This window comes from Talpa europaea (genome assembly GCF_964194135.1).
Source record: "Talpa europaea genome assembly, chromosome: 6".
Classification (NCBI taxonomy): Eukaryota; Metazoa; Chordata; class Mammalia; order Eulipotyphla; family Talpidae; genus Talpa; species Talpa europaea.
The window spans coordinates 54,071,256-54,092,715 of record NC_140072.1 but is presented as its reverse complement, the minus strand read 5'-3'; the positions used below and the strand labels follow the sequence as shown (position 1 = coordinate 54,092,715).

Below are 21,460 nucleotides of genomic sequence, written 5' to 3'. Positions count from 1 at the left end.
GGATTCCCGTAAGCTTCTGGCCTCTCAAAGGATAGCCACCCACCACTGCTGTGTGATATCTTTGCTTTCAGGCTGAGCTGGCTTCTTGCTCTTTCAGCCTCTCAAAGAAATATCCCTTCCCCCACTACCTCTTAGCCTATCTGGACTTGACTCTTTTGCAAGAGCCACAGGACACCTGACACCTTGCTTTTACTTTGCTTCACGTTCATGCTGCTAACTAGTAGGGTTCTGATCAAACAATTTGAGTTCCCAGGGATGGAAAGCAAGGGACCAACCATCCTGCTTTTCCTGGGACTGAAGGGCTTCCTGCACTGTGGGGCTTCAGAACTACAGCTGGAAAAACTCTGGGCAAAGAAGAAAGAGTTGGTCACCTCAGTCTAAAGGCAGATTAATCAGAGAGGCAGCCTGTAGAAGGGGATGAAGAAATAAGGAATGGGGTCCTGAACAGAAACCAGGGAGTTATATGTATTGTCTATGTGTATTGAAGAGGCGAAGAGTGTTTTCTACACATACTGGCTCACAGGTTCTTAACTCTACACTAGAGGTCATTGTCTTTTTCTAGTCATGATACTATTTTTCTTCCAGTTGCCCAGGTTTACAAGTTTGTCACTAACTCATGCAGTCATTGGTCACTGGGGGACTCAATGATTTTTTGGTGACAACCTCCCTCTCGCCTCTGTGCTCCTAATCTCGCCCTGAATTTTTTCTGCTGCTTCCTTCTGCAGTGGCCAGAGAGTCACTCCTTCCTCAGTTCTCTGCCAATCTCTAACCCATCTTGCACATACAGTCAGATTAGCCTTTCCCAAGCATTGCCCTCATGCCTCTCCTCCCTAAAACCTTCAAGGACCATGCTCTGTACCTCAGTACATGCCTAAATTCCTACCTTTGGCCATTTCTGTTCTCTCTGTTAAACCCCTTCTTTCAGTTTCACACAGCCATAGTTGTAGGAACAGTAGTGGCCAAAAGGATGAGCTCCTGAATGGGACAAGTGAGCAGGTTAGTCCCCATCCCACCACTTCCCACCACATGGTCAAGTTTCCGTGATTGAGGCAGTCTCCTTGTCCTCAAAATGAAGTTTAAGTCTCATTATCTCATGGGGTTATTATTTTTTTTAAGATTGATTGATTGATTGATTGATTTATACAAGCACTGGGTACAGTCAGAAGCGCGGGAGGGTGAGAGAATTCACCAGAGCCAGAGCAGGGAACAGAACAGGCAGAAGGACCAAAGCACACTGCTGAGGGGAGCAGCGGGTGGCAGGAGAGGTCTGTGAGCCATGTGGGACCCTCGCCCAGCAGCTGGGGATCAAACTGGTGCTGCAGAGGCTGTGGGCAGCTTCGAAACCCAGTGCTCAACCACCACGCCACTGGGGAGGCCCTTCTCAGGGGGTTATTGTAAAGAATAATCCAGGCAAAGCACTTGACTATGTTCAGTAAATGGTAGCTATTGTCTGAAAATGTCAGGTTCCCTTCTGCCTTCTAGCCTTATTCACTATCCCTGAAATATCTCCTCCGGGGAACTTTCACCTGCAACTGAGGTCCTAGCTGACTCCTTCCACCTTTGAAACCTCAGTGGATTATTCCCGAGGCCCTTGAGAGTGGGATTGTGGCCGCTGTGCAAAAGCATAGGAAGGTCTGAAGTGACGGGGACTACTGACTAGAAGAGGGATGATGCGGAAAAGCCTCTGGAGCATGGTCCCGCATCCAGTCAGGCAAAGCCTGTAGCAATACCATTGTCCCTCTTTCCTTACGTCAGGCTGCCGCAGAGTGACCTCTGAAGTTGCCAGAGGAAGGCAGCACTAAGCTCCACCTCAGCATGCTCTTGGTGCCTTCCCACCCTCCTGCCATGGCCACTATCCTGGCCGGGACATTGCCTCCCAAGTGCAGGTAGAATTCCAGGAAGTGGAGGTTTGCCCGTGTGTCACTTTGCTAGTGTCTCCTCTTAGAGTCACTTTGGTGAAGCAGGGAGAAAAGAGAACGCAGACCCCTTGAATGACGTAAGGGTTGGGAAAGAGGAGAGAATCAGGCACAAAGGCGGCACTCTGCAGTGGGGAAGAGGGGCAGACATGAGGACCTGCGTCTGGGAGGAGGAGGCAGGGCAGCGGTGTATTAAAGGCCATGTGGAGTCCAATGGCCACTAATACCGCTAGAGCCCTGCCCCCATCTCAGCCTGGAGTCGCCCTAGCAGGTCGATGAGCTCTGGTCAAAATCCTGTCCTAAGGGGAATCCCTTTGTAAAACAGGCATAATGATATCACCTTATAATTAACCTTGTAATTAATTTAACCTTGTTGAGAGTTAAGGAAAGCCACTTTTAAAACGCCGGGCCAAGCGTGGACGGCAATCAGCTTTTGCTCTCTCTGGCTCCTGGCGCCAGGACAGAGACCTCCTTCGGTAGAGTCTCCACTTTATTTTCAACAGTTGGAGAAGGTGGGCGTCCGAACTGTGAGCTGGAAAAGGCCCGGGCCCACACCCTCCCTTCACCCCCAAATCCCAGCAGGACTGGGATCGCGAAGGCCAGGAGTCCAGGGATCCAGAGCCAGGGCTGGCGGCTTGCCTTGTCTTCAGTCGTCCACCTGTATCTCCTCGTCTGACAGGTGGCGCCCGGAGTCAGGCGGGGCAGGGCCGAGGCCCCGGTTCCGGCCTGGGCCCGGGGCGCCGTGGGCCACGGCGAGGTGGCACTGGCCTTCCGGGGATATGGCGCGCAGGGAGGCCAAGTCCGCGCGCATCTCCTCCACTTCGCGCTTGAGCTTGGCGCGCCGGTTCTGGAACCACGTGACGACCTGCGCGTTGGCCAAGCCGAGTTTCGCCGCCAGCCCGTCGCGCTCTGACGGCGCCAGGTACTTCTGGAAAACGAAGCGCCGCTCCAGCTCCAGCACCTGCTGCGCTGTGAACGCCGTGCGCGACTTCCGTCGTCTGCGGCTGGCCCGGCCCGGGCCCAGCGCGCCTGGAGAGGCACCTCCTGCGGGGATAGGGCGAGGGTCTCCAGCCTTGCGGGAACCAGGCCACCGCCCCAGAGGAAAAGCTCGGGGTGGAGTCCAGGCAAGGTGCGGGTTGGGGGAGCGGGGAAGCAAAGCCAGAGCCGTAGTCCCTTACCAAACTGCGCTCGGTGGGGCAGGTGGGGCGCAGAGGGGATAGGGGTGGGCAGAACGGAGGGGAAGCGGCTGGTGAAAGAAGCAGTGGGGTATGGGAGGCAAAAGCCCAAGAGTATCTTGAGGGGACAGGGGAGCGGGAGGAGAGCGGTACAGGCCCCGAGGGGCAGCTAATCCCAAATGGCTGAGTGTCAGAGGACTCTAACCGTGGCCGTCCTTCGGCTCGTGGGTTGTGTCGGGCACCCGGAGTGTTCATCTTGAGTACTACGGGCGTCCCCTCCTCCAGCCCAAAAGGGGGGTACAAAGGGCAGGGAAAGATGGAGTCGGGAGCCTCAGAGCCCTTGCAGCTCCGAGGATCTTCTCTTGTTTTTATTGCTCCCCCAAAGAGAGAGCGGCTTGCAGAGGAGCTGGGTCACCCCGAGAGGCCTGGGCTTCTCCTCCCCGCACCTTCTGGACCGCCCTTGCCCTAGCTCACAAGTTTACTCTCCAGTTCAGGCCTTTTGTCTCCTCTCCGGCCTTTCGTTGTCGCGATTGCCCCGCCTACAGTGAAGAAACCCAAGGGGCTCTCAGTTCTCGACAGCCAGACCCTTCCCTTCGGCGCCCGCGACCTCCCGAGCCGCCGCGGAGCCTGGGAACTAACGGAGGGGCGGGGAGGGGCGGGAGAGGCAAGTCCTGGCACGTGGGCTGAGAACAGCGGGCGGATTAGGGTGGCGACCACGGTTCAAGACCGGGAGCCTAGAGGAGAGAGGTGGGGAGAAGGTCAGGTCACTGTGCGCAACATACCGGGCGCTACGGCTTCCGAGGGTGGCGGAGCGCGCAGGTCAAGTCCGCGAAAAGTTTTACTAGTCAGCTCCTCCAGCGCGCACAGCGGCGACGTGGGGCCGGGGACCGACTCCCGCAGCTGCAAGGCGGAGGGCCCTCGGGGGACCATGCGCGGGCCTAGGATGTCTGCGATGCTGAAGGGTGTCCGGGGTGTCCGAGGTCCGGAGCTCATGGCCGGACCGACCGTGGCGGCCCGACAACCCTCTGCGCTTGGCTCGGCAGCTCCCGGGGTCCCAGCCTGCGGCTCCCGATCTGGGCCCCCAGCCTCGGACCCGCCCCCAGCGCTGGGCCCCAGCCGGGTGTGCCCCTCCCCCTGAGCCCTCACCCCCAATCCTGGGCCACGGTGGGTCTGTCGCTGGTAGATGTTGGGGTAGCGGTATTACTGCAGGGTGAGTAGGCGCGGAGAGCAGCTGAGGGAACAACCCACCACACCCGTCCAAGAGGCTGTTCTGCTCTGGGAGGTAAGGTTCCGTCCACACTCGGGCTCAACCCTTTGAGGGCGGCCCCCAGATTCTGTATGCTAGGGACTCCTCGCCTCGCCGCCTCTCAGAGTCATAAATTCTTCGGCAGTAAAGTTGCTTTCCCTGGCTTCAGCGACTGGGACTTTGCAAAATCCTGAGGGACATCGGAGCTGACTGGGCTAGGATTCCCCAGCCCACCTAAGAAGGACCTCATTCTGCAACCCCCTTTCGCCCCACCCCTGCTCTTAAAGAGGTCCTGCCGGCTGGAAGTTATTAGTACAGCGAGGGGAGGGGGGCCGGAGACCTGGAAGAACCCGGCCAGGCAGTGTGACTGCAGGGGAATAATGGGGGAGCCAGGAGGAAACAGCACAGGTGAGTGGAGGCTCCCTGGCTGGAACTGAGGCTGTGCCACCGTTGGCTCAGAGGCCCCAAGGAAGTCAAAACACAAGAAGTAGCCAGAGACTTGGTCATCCAGAGAGGACACAACTAACAACTAATAGTTACTGCTATTGTCCAAGAAGAGTCTTTTCTAACGAAGCCTGACCTGTCTGGAGATCCTCTGGTTTACCAGCTGGTCTACCAGTTGATCTGTTTTTGTCTCCTCATGAAACACTGTAGTTACAGTCTTGGGTTCCCCAACCTGCCCAGCAGCCAGCAGCAGTGGTTGGGGACACGTCACTGCCTAGGAGCACCAAGCTCACTCCCTCTTGAAGCCTGACTTGAAGGACAAACTGTATGCATCCAACCAGATCCGGAGGCAGAAATCTCTGCCAACCTAGGACAAACTCTATGGCCTGGGATAAGCATTCCTATTTTATCTGTGTCCTGTTTCTTTTCTCTTCCATGCCTCTTCTAGTCCTGGTTTCACAACCCTATGAGCATTCTACAACCCTTCTTTGTAGGAAGAAAGCAACTCTGGGACAGTATAACCCCACTGGTAGAAACCCAGCCCAGCAAGGCAAGGGCTTTGCTTGAATATTATACCCCCAAATAGCCTGGGCATTCTCTGGGCTTAAGTCTTAAGGTCATAAGGGCATTTTGATAATGGGGGTCAGGGAACCTCACATGGCCTGAGGCATTGGCCCACCCATTAAAGGTAGAGATCACAGCATCTTTAAGGTGAAGGGCTCCCTCCAGGGACCCTCACCCCCCTCCCCGACACTCACATAGTAACCCCCTGGCAGACTGAGCAACACACTCAGCCCAAAGGACCATTGCTGGGTCAGAGAGCAGAGTCAAGCCACAGAAGAAAGCTGAGATGCCTCAGGACTTTGTTAATTGATTATTAATGGCGGGATGCAGGGGAGGCTCAGGAGAAATCCTCCTGGCTGGAGCCTCAGCTCTCTGTCCATCCTCGTGGTTTCACTTAATCTGCAATTAAAGAAGCTCCCAGGAGGCAGCAGAACTGTCTAGCCCATGTCCTAGGTCTGTCACCAAACAGACACTGCAGCCTTCACCATGCATCTTCTGTGTGGCTCTTATGTCATCTCTTCTTCTGCTCTCAATTACTAGTGTGTCTGTGGGAAGCGTAGGTTTCTCTCTAGGGGCATTGTTTTCCTCTCCTTATATCTCTCCTGCTTACTGCTCCCCTCCACCCCCCAAAGCAGGCCTCAGGTAATGGAGTTGGACAGTCCCCAGATGTGGTTTGGGGGAGGAGAGGGAAAGGGAAACTAGTAAAGGGAGGAGGCTGCTGACAGCAGAGCCAGACTAAGGTTGTCCCAGCGGCCAGGGACTTGTCCAGATAACAGTGGGGCCACAGAAGGGGACTTTTCCCAGTGAAACCTGGAACCTGAGCTGGCAAGAAACCAGATCCTCAGAGGGAGGTAGAAGGAGGGTGAGTGATTAATGAGGGAGATTAAAAGATTAAACCTGGGATCTGGGCAGGGTGGGAGGCACTCAGCTGTCTCATAGGCAGCCCCCCACTCCAGTTTGGGAGCCCAGATGCTCCGCAGCATTTGGTCAGTCATTGGGCACCTCTTCTGGCTTCCTACCAGGGTCTAACCCTTCCTGCCTGGAATGCTTATCAGAGTTATCTGCCAGCACCATCACCCCACAGCCCAAACTGAGTCAAATGACTTTCCTCACCATGTGGGTATCTCCCTGGCCGGCCGGGATCGAACCTGTGCTGCAGAGGCTGCAGGCGGCTTCACAGCGCTGTGCTCAACCCGCTGTGCTGCAGGGAGACCCTGGCTCCCACTTTCTTTTAGACCCTTCGGAGGACATCTCAGGGTCCTCCACTCCCTCCCTCCGCAGTACTCCTCACATTCTGACTTTCACTACCTCTGGAAGACGCCTCCACTCCCACTTAAGGAGGCTTTCTCACACCATTCATCTCCCGCTTTCAGATTTCCCTCCACCTTAGCTCACTCTTTATTCCCTTTCGTCACCACCCCACATTATTTCTCACTCCCTGACACAGAACCTCTTCCGCTGCCCCTCACTCCATTGTCTCCCTCAGCCTCTCACCCAGGCCTGTCCCAGCCTGATCCCCCTCTTCTTGGCACCAGCTGTTCAATCCTGTCCCCAAGCATTCCTCTGAATTCTGTTTGCATGGTGGGGGTGGGTGAGAAGGGAGAGGATAGGGGATCTTCAGAATAACCCTCTAGGGCAGTGGAGGGAGAAGGTTAGGCTCAGAGACTTGCTTGTCCTGGCCCTCCCAGCCCTGTAGGAAAAATCCGTTGCCCAGATTGCTAGGGCAGTGGGAGTTTGGGGAGGAGTTTCCAGGCAGAGGGCACTGGGCTCCTCCACCTGCCTCCCACGCTGCTGGGCTTAGCTTCTCTTTCAGAAAGCGTTACTGTGTAACTATGGAGTAAACCCATTCAGACACTTAATTTTTTTTAGTTTTGTTACTTCTAGGGCCTGGGGTTAGGAACTCCTTCCAGATCTTTAATTCAGAGTTCTGTGTGCTGGTCACCTTTGGGGGTGGAGGTAATGGCTGGGCTGCGAGCAAAGGGATAATTCAGACCAAAACCCCACTCCTGAAACATACATACACATACACACCCTGAGACCCACTTTTCCAGGCAAGTCCCTTGTCTCCATCCCCGCCACCCCAAGCCAGTGGGTAAGACTGGCCAGGCTGAGAGGGACCAATTCTCAAAATCAAAGGCTGGGGCAAATCTGGGTTCTCGCTCCCAGGTGAGTGTGGCCCTTGGAAACAGCTCGGTGAGAAAGGTGGGCAGGGACAGGGACTGCTGCCTCTATTCCGGCAACGCCTGGAGGTCAAAGGTGCTCGAGGGCCAGCTGCCAGCGCCAGCAAACTTGCGGCCCCCTCTTTGATCGTTGCGCCACGGCCCGCACCCTAGATAACGAAAGGCTTGATTAGCCTGACCTGACTCAGATCGAGACCCGAGTGATCTCGGGTACAGGGTCCACATGGGGCAGCCACGGGGCGGGGGACTGGACCCACAGACCGAGGGAAGCGGGGCAGAGCCCGCAGCTGGTCAGCATCAGCACCTCCCGAGACACACCGCAGCTGCAACCGCCTCCGCTGCTGACAGACAAAAAGAAGGCTCCGCCGAGCTATGGCGGAGAGGCTCCACCCCCGACGCGGGCCAGAGCGTCTTCAGCTCAACTTGGAGTCAAGCCCTGTGTAGTCAAGGGCCTCATCCTTAGGTTTGGTCCTCAGATCTGGGGCTTCGGGCAAACTTGCCATCTGACTGTGCCTTCTAGATGCAAAGCTGCAGCCAAGGCCCAACCAATCAACTCCCTAACTCCTACAGTTGATTGAGCCCCGAAAATTCTCCAGGAGTTTTTTTTTTTTACTCTTCTCCCCTCCAAGTCCATACCTCTCCCTCCAGAGTCATTCCTTGGGAACACCCTTTCTCCACCAACTGAACTCCTTCACAGCAGCCTGAGTGGGGCATGCTCAGTGGACCGTCAACTCCCCAGATTTTAAATAGGGCAGAAGAGAATAGGAAGTCCTCAAATAAATATAATTACTCCAAAACCTCCAAATATATGCTGGTATAGAGGTATGTCCAAAAGCGGTGGCGAGGTCCTGATTCTGGCTGAGGTGGAGTTTCTGGGGGGTGGTAACCAATTCAGGAACAGATGAGTATAAAAAGAGAAGGGGCAGGGAGAGGCATGAGACCTGAAACATGGAAGGCTGTGGGAATCTTGGAGATCATGTCAGAATCAGGAATCAATCGTGTTCTGCAGTGTCCCCAATCTGGTCCCTGTAGCCTGCGCAGGACATGGAGGCTCTTCCTTGCAGTCTGCAGCCTTTCACTTGTCCCTTTCTCTTTGCCTTCAAGCTTTCTCTGTGCAAGAAGGGAAGCCCAGGCTGTCATAGGAAAAGAGCACCTGACTCCACATGAAGTTTTGCCCCCAGGCTCCCCATAACCCCTTGAGCGTACCTCCCCCTCACCCCCGCAAGAGATTTAGGCTTTAAACTCAGATTCTGGCAGCATTTATGTCATCTGCTTGATCAGGCAGATCAAGCAGCAGCCCATTTGCTTCCTTCAGGAACTCGTTGCTTAACCTTCATCTGTTACTTGCCCAGTAGGGCAAGTTTTGGCGACTTCACTGAGAGTTCCACAGGATAGGGAATCTGGCTGAATTTATTTCTAGAACCCTGTGCTAATGGCTAAGCTCAGGTAAGGAATGTTTGCTAAATTAAGCGAGTCGAGCAGCTTTCCTTTTGTTCCTTGAAGATGTCGTTGCTTTCCTGGACAGCAGCTCCCACTCCTCATTTACTCTCTGCCCATCCTGGCTTTACCTAGCTCGGATACTGAAGATCTGTGGAATCTTGGTATGGACAGCCAAGTCTCCAGCTCTATCGCCATGTGCTCCCTGCACTCCTCCCCCCACATTTTTTAAAGATTCCTCCCATAGTGTAAGTTTTTAATTTGTCCTAAAATATCACTCTTCTGCAGTCCTGATTACTATCCAATCCTAGACTTCTCGGGCCTCCCTGGTGGCGCAAGGGGTTAAGCACTGCACTATGAAGCAATCCACAGCCTCTGCAGCACGAGTTCGATCCCCAGCCAGCCAGGGAGCAACCCAGGTAGTGCAGCAGACCTCTCCTGACTCACCCACTGCTCCCCTCAGCAGTGTATTTCAGTCAGTCTGCCTGTTCTGTTCCCCAATCTGTCTCGTGAGTCCTCTCACCCCCCCACATCTCTGGCCTGCACCCCAGCTCTTGTATGCATAAATAAATAAACCTTTAAAAATAAAATCCTAGACTTCTCAAAACTTGTGAATACCTCTTATAACATGCTTTAACATTCAACATCTAGAGCCTCCCTCCAGAAAACCTTCTCTTCACCAAAAGAGCTCATGTGAGTAGCCTGGTTTCACTTAGCATGCTTTCTCAGTTTTACATTGTAGAATCCTCTATCTCTTTCCTCTGGCATTGCAATGAGGGACCAGGGGCATAGAGAGATCCTCCTTCATGATGAAACTCAGGGTTTCTGAGGGAAGTAGAACACAGGCTAAAGTATGAGTATGTGGTAGGACAAGGAGGAAAAAGAGAAATGCTTTTTAAAAAGTTTTTATTTCAAAAAATAGAGCCACAGTTAATTTCACATAAATATCTGGGGAGGGAAGGGGAAAGGGATGGGGCAGGAGCTTGGCCCCTACCTCCTCTTCTCTTTCACACTGTATTGTAAAAGCAAAGGGGATGGCTAAGGAGAGAACACGGGAAGAAGTGATCAGTTGGAGTATTCTTACCCACAAGGCGCCCTTAGCCCACCCCTGTGCCAGGGACTCCGTTGGCCTTGTCTTACCTTGCCGAACCAGCGGGAAAGCCATATTTGCTTCATGGTCATATGATCAGGGAGAACTTCATTGTCAAAAAGGAGCTGCACCTAGAAGGCAGATGAGGCACAGTTTTCTTGCACAGGTCAAGAACTACCCTAGTCCACCCTAGACTGTCCCTCCCTGCTTAGTCTGCCTCCCCCCCACTTCCCCTCTATCCCCGCAAACACCAAAACCTACTGTGGGAATACTCACATGCTGGGGATTTAGCATCAGTCGGTGACACAGGACCCTCCGGAGATGGCGAACCTCCGCTCTAACAGAACATCGGACATATTTGTTCTGGGGATGGGAAGGGAAGGAAAGAGGGCAAGGCATATGAGGGAAGAAGCCTGGGAGGTGAGTCATTTAAAGAGGTCCTCCCCTCAGTCCCTCTCACCTGTAAGACACTTTTATTCTTGTCTTTGCCAGAACTAGGGGGAAACAGACACAGGTTAGGGAGCCCTGTGTTTCCCCTCTCCCTTACCCTTAGCCATGATATAGCCTCTCTTCAAGAGAACATGCCCTCCCTTACAGTTCACACTCTTCCCAAGCCCTTCCTGGCTCGAGGGTGGGGGAGCGTTGGCAAGGTAAGACAGCATCTTACCTCAATCGCTCCAGGCATAGGCTCAGCTGCTCATCATAGCGATAGTAGTGGGCTTTAGAGTGGTCGAAGCTGCTGAAGGGAAGGCCAAGGTTGCTCAGAGCTGGCTCTAGAAAGACAGAGCAGTGAGAAGGGTAGCACAGGTTCCTTCCCCCTTTTTCCCCAGAGAGCAAAAGTGGACAAGAGGAATGCTCTGAGGGCTTTTCCTTACCCTCCTGCTGCAAAGGGACATACCTTCCCCACTGGGCTGGGTGACCCGGTCTAAGCCTCGTGACTGGTAGAATTCTCGAATCCGCTTCTCTTCACCTAGAAGGGAGTAGAGTATGGGAATTAGATTACCCACTCTCACTCTTCATTCTTTGTCAAACTACCTGCACAATTCCCACCAAAGCTCTTGTCACCTCAAGATCCACCCAGCATTAGTCCTCAAGAGGACCCTCAAAATCACGCTGGTCACTCACTGTCTTGCAAGCCAGGCACTAGCTTGTATACGATGTCCTGCATGACCCGGTCCAGTTTAAGGTTGAGCAGTGGCTGTGTCTCGTGGATCTTGATGTTGCACATGGGGCAGTACTTGCTGGTTTGTAGGTACTTCACAATACAACTCTTGCAGACTGCAGGAAGAGAAGCGAGACTCTCAGGTCCTCTGGGAATCCAGTTTACAGGCAGTCAGGATGCCTGGGTGGTTGGGACAAGCTGCCCAGGGGCTGGCGGCCAGTTTGGCAGGGATTAGGGCCTGGAAGAACCAGTCCAGGGCACTCACAAGTATGAAGACACTCTGTGATAGTGGTGGCATCCACGAAGTAGCCAGCGCACAGGCAGCAGACGATGTGCTCATTCAGGTCTTTGATCTTCACTCGGACCTCCTCCTGCAGACACACCTGTCACCGATTACCACCCCAACCCCCACCAACTCCAACCCACGCTTCTTCCTGTCTTGGGAGTCCCCTCTTTCTTCAGATACCACCCTCAAGTCCCAAGTCCCGCACCTTGCGCCTTCAGCAGGAGATTATCTCCCGGGGGTTGACACTCCCCCTCCGCCCAGCAGAGGGCTCCGCAAACAGAGGGGGCTCCCCTCACGTGTACTCGCCCAACCTTTCTTTCCCAGGGGAGACTACAGGACGTGGGCGGCACAATGCGCAGGCGTCTTAGCCCAGAGTTTGGCAACCGGGCTGCAATCGCGCAGGCGTACTGGGAACCCCGTCTTTGCGCAGGCGCACTGGGCGCCTGTCCAGCCACCGCCCGTCCTCTAGCCGGCCCCAGTTCGCACCGCTAGCCGACCACAGCAGTAACCCTGCCGCCCCTGCACCTCGTTCCGTAGTGGGTCCATCTTGTACACTGACTGGAGCTGGTTCCGAAGCCTCATCGCGATCGCAATCTGGCCCCCCTGAGGAGACGCCATCTTAAAGGCTGAGTCCGGCCTGCCACTTCCGGTGCCGCCTGCGGGGCGGGACTTGTCGCCCAGCAACGGGGCCTTAGGTCCTTTCGGATTCGCTGACCCTCTGTAAGGCCCCGCCCATGCCCCTTTCTCCCCGTGTGCTCACCTGAGCCCCACAGGCCCCTCCCCCTCTCCCCTCGTAATTGGGGAGTGTGGGGGGGCTGTGGGGAGGGGTCCTATCACTTTGACCTCCCGTGGTGATCATCATAATAGACCCTACCTGACCTCAGGACTAACTTTTAGAGCCTGCAAAAGCCGGCCCCCGCCTATCCCCAAAAGGCCCAGCGGTCTCCGCTCGCCAACGCTCTGGGTCATCGATCTCCTGTGACGACGACCTCTCTAAAGTAGCCCCTCCAGGGCCTTCTCCTATTAATGCCGCCCTTGTGGGCTGACGCGGCTGCGTTACGGAGCTTCATCCCGATGGCGGGCCTTCTCCCGGTTCCGCAGCAATAGTTTCTCCGGCTTCGCGGAGTCTGGAGAGGATGGTAGGGTGGGAGAGAGCCGCCCCCCCTCCAGGGACTTGGTAGTGATCTTACGGCGCTCCCCCACCCTCGCCCGCCTCCCTCTGCCGCCGGGGATTGGGGGGGCAGGTCCTGGTTAATGATGATGATTCAATCATCGGCGCCTGCGGAGGCCTGGGACAGACTAATGCAGAGCAGATGCCTTAGGAGGAGGGGTGGCCGGCTAGGACGCTACCGCACACAGACTCGCCGAGCGCCTGCGGTAGCATAGGCCCAGCCCGGAACTTTGGGAGGGCTCGGCGTCCGAGAGCTTGTGCACCACCGGCGTAGGTACTTACAGTGGGATCAAAAAACAAGGATAAATTTACCGTGTAGTATTAACACCGAATGCAATTGGAGACTCGAGAAGGGAGACATCCCAATGGGGACCTCAGAAAGGCTTTCTGGGGGGGGGGGGGTGGGACTTGGTGTGGGCACAATTTAGAGATGGGGTGGGGGTGTAGAAGTATGGTGAAAACAGAAAAGCAAAGCCTAGTGCAGGGAAATAAGCGGAAAGGGACCGGGAGGAGGCCAAGGTGTGGATTTGAGACACACCTGATAGAAGCTGGCCTTTGAGGAATCGCAACTTTAGGCCTGAAGCCAATAGGGAGCTAGCTGGCTTTTTTTGACGAGAAGGAATTACCCTACGAAAGAAACATTTTTCTCCTTTTTGTTTTCAGCGTGAACTGGAGTGAATATACGTCAAGAAATTATGCGATGACTGATTTTTTAATCAACTTGTCAATAATATATAATAATAATTACTGCTCAGTAATATGTACTTCTCCCTATAGCCACTGCTTGCCTCCTTGGCACAAGACACCATCATCTCCCATCTGGATGGTTGCAGTGTTTCTTGCCTATTTTCCTTGCTTCCATTTTCACTTATGGTTAGCCTAGTCTCAACATAGCAGCTTAGAGTGAGTCTAGTAAAACATGAATAAAACAGGATACAAGGAAAATTTTTCAGTTGGATGTTTATTGTGATTGTATGTGTACAGATATATACACACACACAGGCTTCGAGGGTACACATATGTCGAAACTTATCAAATTGCACACTTCAAATATATGCAGCTTACTGTAAGTTTTACCTTAAGAAAGCTGTTAAAAATCAAATTTAAAAATCAAATGTCTTTTCTGTTCAAAACTTTCCAATAGCTTCCTTTTCAGTGAGAATAAAGACCAAAGTCCTTACAGTGGTCTTCAAGGCCTTGCATGGTCTCTTTGAATGACTCAATGTCTCCAGCCACATTGGATCCATCACTTTTCCCCACAGACACATGAGAATACACTCACACTGCATTCCCAACTTGAAATGCTTAGATACCTATATAGCCCGGTTCTTCCTTCAGTACTGTCTGCCATGAGCCCTTCTGTGACCACTCTAGATAATCACAACCCCCCACCTTACACTTCTTTCTTCCTTATTTTTCTTCTTAGCATTTACTATTATTTAATATATGTATAGTATTTTTTCAGTCCTCCCCCCCGCAATGTAAGCCTCTCCATGACAGAGACTTTTTATTCCTGTTGTGTTTACAACTGTATCTTCATTGCTAGGCACACAGTAGGCATTCAATATAAATTTTTTAAAGATTTATTTATTTATGCATACAAGAGCAGGGGTACTGGCCAGAGGTGTGGGGGGTGAGAGGATTCACCAGAAACAGAGTGGGGAACAGAACAGGCAGATTGACTGAAGTACACTGCTGAGGGGAGCAGCAGGTGAGTCAGGAGAGGCCTGCGACGCCATGTGGGTTGCTCCCTGGCCGGCTGGGGGATCGAACTCATGCTGCAGAGGCTGCGGACAGCTTCATAGGTTGTGTCTTAACCCCCTGCACCACCAGAGAGGCCCCCAATACAAATTTTCTGGATGAACAAATGAATGAATGTAGGTGGTGGTGATTATAATCTAAATTAGGGTTTTATCAATGGAAATGGAAAGGAAGGACTGTATATGAAATATTTCTTTATTTTTAATTAATTTTTTATTTATTTATTTTAAATTTATTTATTTATACAAGCACTGGGTACAGTTAGAAGCGCGGGAGGGTGAGAGAATTCACCAGAGCCAGAGCGGGGAGCAAAGCAGGCGGAAGGACCGAAGTACACTGCTGAGGGGAGCAGCGGGCTGCAGGAGAGGTCTGCGTGCCATGTGGGACCCTCCTCCGGTGGCCGGGGAGCAGCCGGGGATCGAACCAGCGCTGCAGAGGCTGAGGGTAGCTTCACAACCCAGCACTCAACCGCTGCGCCACCGGGGAGGCCCCTTAAATTTTTTTTTTAAAGATTGATTTATTTATGCATACAAGAACTGGGGTACAGGCCAGAGGTGCGGGGGTAGGGGGAGAGGGTGAGAGGATTCACCAGAGACAGAGTAGGGAACAAAACAGGCAGATTGACTGAAATACACTGCTGAGGGGAGCAGCAGGCGAGACAGGAGAGGTCTGCTGCACCATGTAAGTCACCTCCCTGGCCAGGGATGGAACTTGTGCTGCGCTAGTTGCAGTTGCAGATAGCATCATAGTGCTGACACGTAACCCCTTGTGCCACCAGGGAGGCCCTGTATATGAAATATTTCAAAGAAAAGCATAATAGGAAATGAATGAGTTTGGGAGGCGAGCACATCCTCTGGCCTGATAGACTTAAAGTGACTACAGCAAAGGCAGGTAGAACTGCACGGAAGGCTAGAACAGTAGGGCTGGAACATAGGTGTCAGAAAAGGGATTGAGATCTGAGAGTTTTCTGGGTAGATGTAATAATTGAGATGATTGGAATGGATGAAGCCTGAATAGATGAAGAGAGATAAAGCTAAAGCCTGAGCTCTAAAGAATTCTGTCTTCAGTGGAAGAAGCAAAGTCAGAGAAGGAAAAACATGACTATGAAAGGCCAAAGATAGAGAATAAGACAATATAATAGAAGCCAAAAGAAGGAATTTTTCAAGAAATTGTTTGTGATGAACAAAAATATGTCAGAGAACTCCTGGATAAAGGACTCTGGAGCGCTATAAGAGCCAGTGTAGTGAAACCGGTTTACAAAGGGTTAAAGAATAAATGAGGAAATGAAAGCAGCGGGTGTAGGCAGTGAAAAGGAAATAAAAACAATTTCTCTGGAAGAGTCAAAGATTTTGTGCAGATAATAAAGACCTAAGACAGTTGGGGGTAGGAAGGACGAAGTCAATGAAATGATTACGGGGGGTGAGGACCATCTCAAGGGACTAACACAGCAGGAAGGAAGGAAAGAAGCAGGAGCACAAGCTGGGAACTTGGTCTTTTCTGTGAAGTTGCAGGTTGGAAGGTCTGAAAACATGAAGAGCTTTTGGGGGAGGGGGGCGGCGGTTGTCAGTAACATGCATGTATGATATGGTGAGAGAGATTCCAGACCAGTGTGTATGGGAGATGGGTAGCCCCAGGGCCTCCATCTTAAATATAAACTAGCAGGAGCGAGCCTTTTCTGAATATCAGGGAATCAGACAAATGGAGGTAAACAGAGAAATTCTAGGACTGTGGTGGACAGAAATGGATGTCCTTTATTCTTTAAATGGGGCACTGAAATCTCCACCCTTCCAGATGATTTGTATGTATCACTTGGGTTTGTGATTATTCTCCTCCAAGGGGTTGGGCAATCTCTGGGTAGCAGTAACATCTGTGATGACCACAGAAAGCAGGATGTACAGTTAGCAGATATACAGATCTGCACAGGGATTCCTTCTTTTCATTCACTGATCCACTGAATCCATTGATTCACTCAAGAAGGATTTATTCCACCACACCAGTACTAGTGTCCACCTTGTTCTCAGAGGTTCACCTGTCAGGGTGAAGAAAGGGACTAGAAAACTCCTAACCTGCAGTCCAGCCCCCTTCAACAGGTTTTATTTACTTTTTAAAAAGACTTATTTATTTATGCATACAAGAGCTGGGGTACAGGCCAGAGGTGCAGGGGTTGGGGGAGAGGTGAGAGGATTCACCAGAGACAGAGCCGGGAACAGAATAGGTGGACTAACTGAAATACACTGCTGAGGGGAGCAGCAGGCAAGACAGAAGAGGTCTGCTGCACTATGCGGGTCAGCTCCCTGGCCAGCCTGGGATCAAACTCTGTGCCTTGCTGCAGTGGCTGCGGATAGCTTCCTAGTGCTGTGACTTAACCCCTTGCACCACCAGGAAGGCCCAGGGCCCATCCTAGGCTCTGTTCTCATGTGGAGGATCCAGTCCTTAAGGTTTCCTAAAGTTTTGCCTGAACAGCAAAGGTTTCACATTCCCTAACTGTCCCTTCCCTCAACTGCAGAAAAAGGACGCTTGAATTTCTGTGAAGGATTAGTGGAGGTGATGTTTGTGTTCTCTACCACAGGAAAAAAGAAACAAACAAACAAAAAAACACAGATGCCAAATAGGCAAGGACAGCACCCCACTACAGAAGGGCGTTGGCAGGGTAGAAGGGTGGAAAATTCAGACGATGGAGGTGACCAAGACTGAGGAAAGATGTCACATTCTAGTGTCCTCACCCCTGCAGTGGCTCAGCACCTTCAGACTGAGGCTTCTAAAAGGGGGTTGTTGATGGTGGTGAGGGCTTTAAGTGGGGAGAAAACCCACTCTCTTCTTTTTTTTCTTTATCACCCTGCCCAGATGCCCGGTATCATTCCTGGTTCCCCCCGAGGGAAAACAACAACAACAACAAAAACCCCTCACCCTGCCCCAGGCGCCAGGCTGCCAGCCCATCTGCTGAGGAGAAAGGAGGGAGCAGAGTCTCCCAGGGGATTCTGGAGAATCAACTGGAAGATCCGTGCTCCCAGGGAGACCTCTCTTACTAGACTTATAAGACATTTCGGTTCACACGGGCAATGTCTGCGAGGAGCTGAGCACTGGAGTGGGCTGGGGTCGAGGGGCTAAAGCTGGCACAGCAGGGCGGGGTCATTTGGTCACCACGTGTTCAAGGCAGGCCGGGCTGCACGTCGGTGCCCGGCAGCCCCGGGATGGCAGCAACGTCCCCCTCCCCGCGCCCAGTCTCACCGGCTCAAAGGCGCCAGGGCCCCCCCGGGGCCGGGGCGGGCCGGGGAAGGTAATGTAATTCTGACCCTGCTAACCCGATTATGGCAGCCTGCACCGGGCCGGGCGGCGGCGGGGGCGGGTCTAAGGCGCAGGGGCCCGCCCGGCGGGGGTCCCATCCCGGGGGAGGATGCGGAGTTCACACACTCCCAGTCCCCGGGTCCGCGGCCGAGGTCACAAGGTCACTTAGCGACTCGGGCTTTCCCCACCTTCCTTCTCTAACACGCTCTAGGCAGTTTCTGGAGCTTGGGGCGGGGCGGGGACTAGGGGAAATTAGGCGACCGGGACCCTCCGGAGGCTTCAGTGAGGTCCCGCATGTCGCCTGTGGCGATTTCGTCCTTCCACTTTTGGGGTGGGGAGGAGCGTGTAAGAGCACACTTCCTGGGCACCGAGGGGATGGGCAGGTACCGCCGTGGTGGTCCCCTGTCGAGAGCCGAACGCGCGGGCCAAGCTCCCACCGGCCAAAGTTGGCACAGGCTGAGCCACGGGGCCGCTTTTCACCAATTTCAGAAATCGAAATCCTAAGAAACACGGGACACCCCATTACTGGCGCGCCCAGCAGGAGCCAGAGATCCTTCTGGAGAGGCGCGGGTCAGGGACGGCGGTGCGCCCGGATCACCCGCCCGCGAGCGGCTGTTCCCCGCCCCAGCCCACCGGCCGCGCCCTGCCACCCCCTCCCCACACCTGTCCTCTTCCCGGGCCTCCAATTCGCCAGGCGCCGTTCCCCAGCCGCTTCCCAAGACAGCCAGGAGGCCACAACGAGATTTGGTCTTCGAGGGCACTTAGGCCCGCGCCACAACGAATCCGGGATTCGGCAGGCAGGACCCTTCGGGAGGCGCAGAGGGGGGGCTGTGGGAGGAGGCACCTGCGGAGGAAGCCGGGGAGGCCGAGGAAGCCCAAAGGCGGAGGCCGGCGAGGATGGAGTGGCGGAGCGCGTCTGGGCTGACTCAGCGCGCAGTGGCCAGTGCTCGGGCCCCTCCCGTGCCGGGCCTGGTTCCTAACACCCTCGCCACCTCCCTCACTACCCCACCATTGCCCGCCGGCCAGACTTCCCAGAGCTTGGCGCAAACAGGCGTCTCTTCCCCTTTAACGGGCCCGGCCCCGCCCCTGCCCTACCCCCAGGCCCTCTGCCCACCCCGGGCTGATCTGTCAGTCACTGCCCCAGCCCGAGCCCGTCCACCCTCTCCACCCTGGACTCGCGCAGAGCCGCCGGCTGCCCAGCATCCATCCGCGCTTCAGAAGCAGCAAGGACGCTCCTGGGGCCCCGGCAGGTCGCGCTCCCCCGGGATGCGAGTCCCTGCGCCGACGCCCGGCAGCGGCCGGCACGGGTGCGGCTATTCCGGGCGCACTGGGATGAAGCTGTCCTGGGGGCCCCGGCGCCCCGCCGTGGCCAGACCCGCGGGCCCCTGAGGCCGCCGCCCCGAGCGCGCCGCAGCTGGGCTCCCAGAGCTGCCCGGTGCGCTCTCCCCAACCGCGGAATCTGCTGCGGTCCTTCCTGACCCGGACCCATGGAGCCGGCGGTGCTGGCCTCGCACAACCACCCGCACCACGAACCAATCAGCTTTGGCATCGATCAGATCCTGAGCTGCCCAGAGCCCCCCGGGAGCGGCCTAGGCCCGGGTCGTGCGGGCCAGGGCCATGGGGAGAGTGCGGCGTTCTCGGGTGGATTTCACGGAGCCTCCAGCTACGGCCCCGCGGGTTCTCTGACCCCGCTGCCTGGAAGCTCCAGCGTGGGTCCGGGCGGCGTGATCCGCGTCCCGGCGCACCGTCCGCTGCCCGTACCGCCGCCCGCGGGAGGCTCGTCTGCCGTGCCTGGACCCTCGGGCTTGGGCGGCGCCGGGGGCCTAGCCGGACTCACCTTCCCGTGGATGGACAGCGGCCGCCGCTTTGCCAAGGACCGGCTCACGGGTGAGGTTGCCCGACCCCTCCAGCTTCATGCCCCACACTAATCGCATTTCCTCACCTTTGATCCTTAAGCTCCAACTCATGGTCCCCTTTAACACACCTCCGCCCCCCACCCCCGTCCCCAGCGCCCCAGATCATCCCGGAAGATGCTCCTCCAACATGTACCTTAGACCCGCTGCGCAGGAGCTCTGCGGAGAAGGCCGCCGTCGAGGCCCAGGCGCGTGGGAGGGCTGATGAAAGTTACGGGGGACATCTCTGCCTCATCCAAAAGGGAGGGTCATTTCTCCCGAGGCCCTTTCTTGTCCTGAGACCTGGACCGACGCGGCCCGAGCCTGGGGCTCCGGGTAGGTCCAGGTACCGGAGCTTTCCGCCCAAGCAGCGGCACTCTCAGCGTGACACCTCGGCCACCCCGCCAACCCTGCCCTGCTCTTTCTCTCTCCCCATAGCCGCGCTTTCTCCCTTCTCCGGGACGCGCCGCATAGGGCACCCCTACCAAAACCGGACCCCCCCGAAGCGGAAGAAGCCGCGCACGTCCTTCTCCCGCTCGCAGGTGCTGGAGTTGGAGCGGCGCTTCCTGCGCCAGAAGTACCTGGCCTCGGCCGAGAGGGCGGCGCTGGCTAAGGCCCTGCGCATGACCGACGCACAGGTCAAGACGTGGTTCCAGAACCGGCGCACCAAGTGGCGGTGAGGCGCGGGGTGGACTAGGCCCCGCGGGCAGGGCCGAGCGCGGGGAGGGCGCGGAGCCGCGGGCCTGGCCCAGTGGCGGGGAGGCGCGAGGCCGGCGAGGGCGGCCCTGCTGACCCGCGTCTCCACTCGTCCAGGCGCCAGACGGCCGAGGAGCGCGAAGCGGAGCGGCACCGCGCGGGCCGCCTGCTCCTGCACCTGCAGCAGGACGCGCTCCCGCGGCCACTGCGGCCGCCGCTGCCCCCGGATCCGCTCTGCCTGCACAACTCGTCGCTCTTCGCGCTGCAAAACCTGCAGCCCTGGGCCGAGGACAACAAGGTGGCTTCGGTGTCCGGGCTCGCCTCGGTGGTGTGAACGACGCCTGCCCGACCCGCCGAGCGCTCTTTTTCTTACCGAAGCGCCGCGCAGGGCCTGGGGCCCGGGAGCACGCGGCCGCCCACGCCGTGGCTTCGTGGCAGCGGAGCCCGCGAGAAGCAGCTGACCTGCTGGCTGTCGTCTAGGATTCCTCTGCCACCCGCGGGTTCCTAGACCGGCGTGGAGCGTTTGCCCCGCGCTAAGACGCTGCCTTTCCCGCCATTTCCACTTGACGGCAGCGCTGAACCTGAGCCGTGGAGGGGGCGGGACCTGCAGTAACATAGCCAGTGAGCAGCGGGGAGGAGGGCGGGCCGGCCAATGGGAGCTGTTGTCCTGAGGGACTCCGTCCTCCCGCGGATGGGTCAGAGCTGGGGTTCACCCCGCCCATCCTCGCCACAGCAAGTTAAAGGTGGTACGTTGGGAAGCGGCCAAGGATCTGTACCAAAGGTGGGAAGGGAGGAAGACTCCAACAACAGCAGAGTAATGGGAGGTGGTGCTGGAGAGCTAGAGTCTGTGGCAGGAACCAGAGGGTTTTATGCACGCTGGGCATCTCATCCTTCAACTGTAAAATAATCACTATGGGTTCCTTCTTAACTTTGAGCTCATGTTGTCGGTGTCTGTTCAACCTGCTGTGTGTTCAAGTCTTTTCACTTGAGCCTCATAATGCACTTGGGGGGCAAGCCAGATACTAATACTTAAACACGCAAAGAAATCTGGGAAGACTAATCTGACTGGTGCCCTGCGCAGACAAGGGGGGAAAAGGGAAACCGTGGACAAAGTTAACTTAATGGGCCTAGTGGAATTAGGGTGAGCAGAATTTG

At 55.4% G+C, this 21,460-nt stretch overlaps 3 protein-coding genes across 3 annotated transcripts; 1 reads left to right on the top strand and 2 right to left on the bottom strand.

Annotated features, from left to right (window-relative positions):
• Positions 1-2,562: 2,562 nt before the first annotated feature.
• LBX2 (ladybird homeobox 2) lies at positions 2,563-4,084 on the bottom strand (the record flags this gene model as incomplete). The annotated part of the gene is made up of 2 exons (XM_084234963.1): positions 2,563-2,945; positions 3,874-4,084. 2 exons carry the CDS (start codon positions 4,082-4,084, stop codon positions 2,563-2,565), a joined length of 594 nt encoding a protein of 197 aa, XP_084091089.1.
• Positions 4,085-9,952: 5,868 nt separating this feature from the next.
• PCGF1 (polycomb group ring finger 1) lies at positions 9,953-12,118 on the bottom strand (the record flags this gene model as incomplete). Its single annotated transcript, XM_084234439.1, has 9 exons — positions 9,953-10,000; positions 10,103-10,183; positions 10,329-10,415; positions 10,513-10,546; positions 10,720-10,825; positions 10,951-11,022; positions 11,178-11,330; positions 11,480-11,585; positions 12,026-12,118. The coding sequence occupies 9 exons, from the start codon at positions 12,116-12,118 to the stop codon at positions 9,953-9,955; spliced, it is 780 nt and encodes a 259-aa protein (XP_084090565.1).
• A 7,086-nt stretch (positions 12,119-19,204) lies between these two features.
• TLX2 (T cell leukemia homeobox 2) lies at positions 19,205-20,639 on the top strand (the record flags this gene model as incomplete). The annotated part of the gene is made up of 3 exons (XM_084235460.1): positions 19,205-19,604; positions 20,048-20,285; positions 20,423-20,639. The coding sequence occupies 3 exons, from the start codon at positions 19,205-19,207 to the stop codon at positions 20,637-20,639; spliced, it is 855 nt and encodes a 284-aa protein (XP_084091586.1).
• Positions 20,640-21,460: the final 821 nt, after the last annotated feature.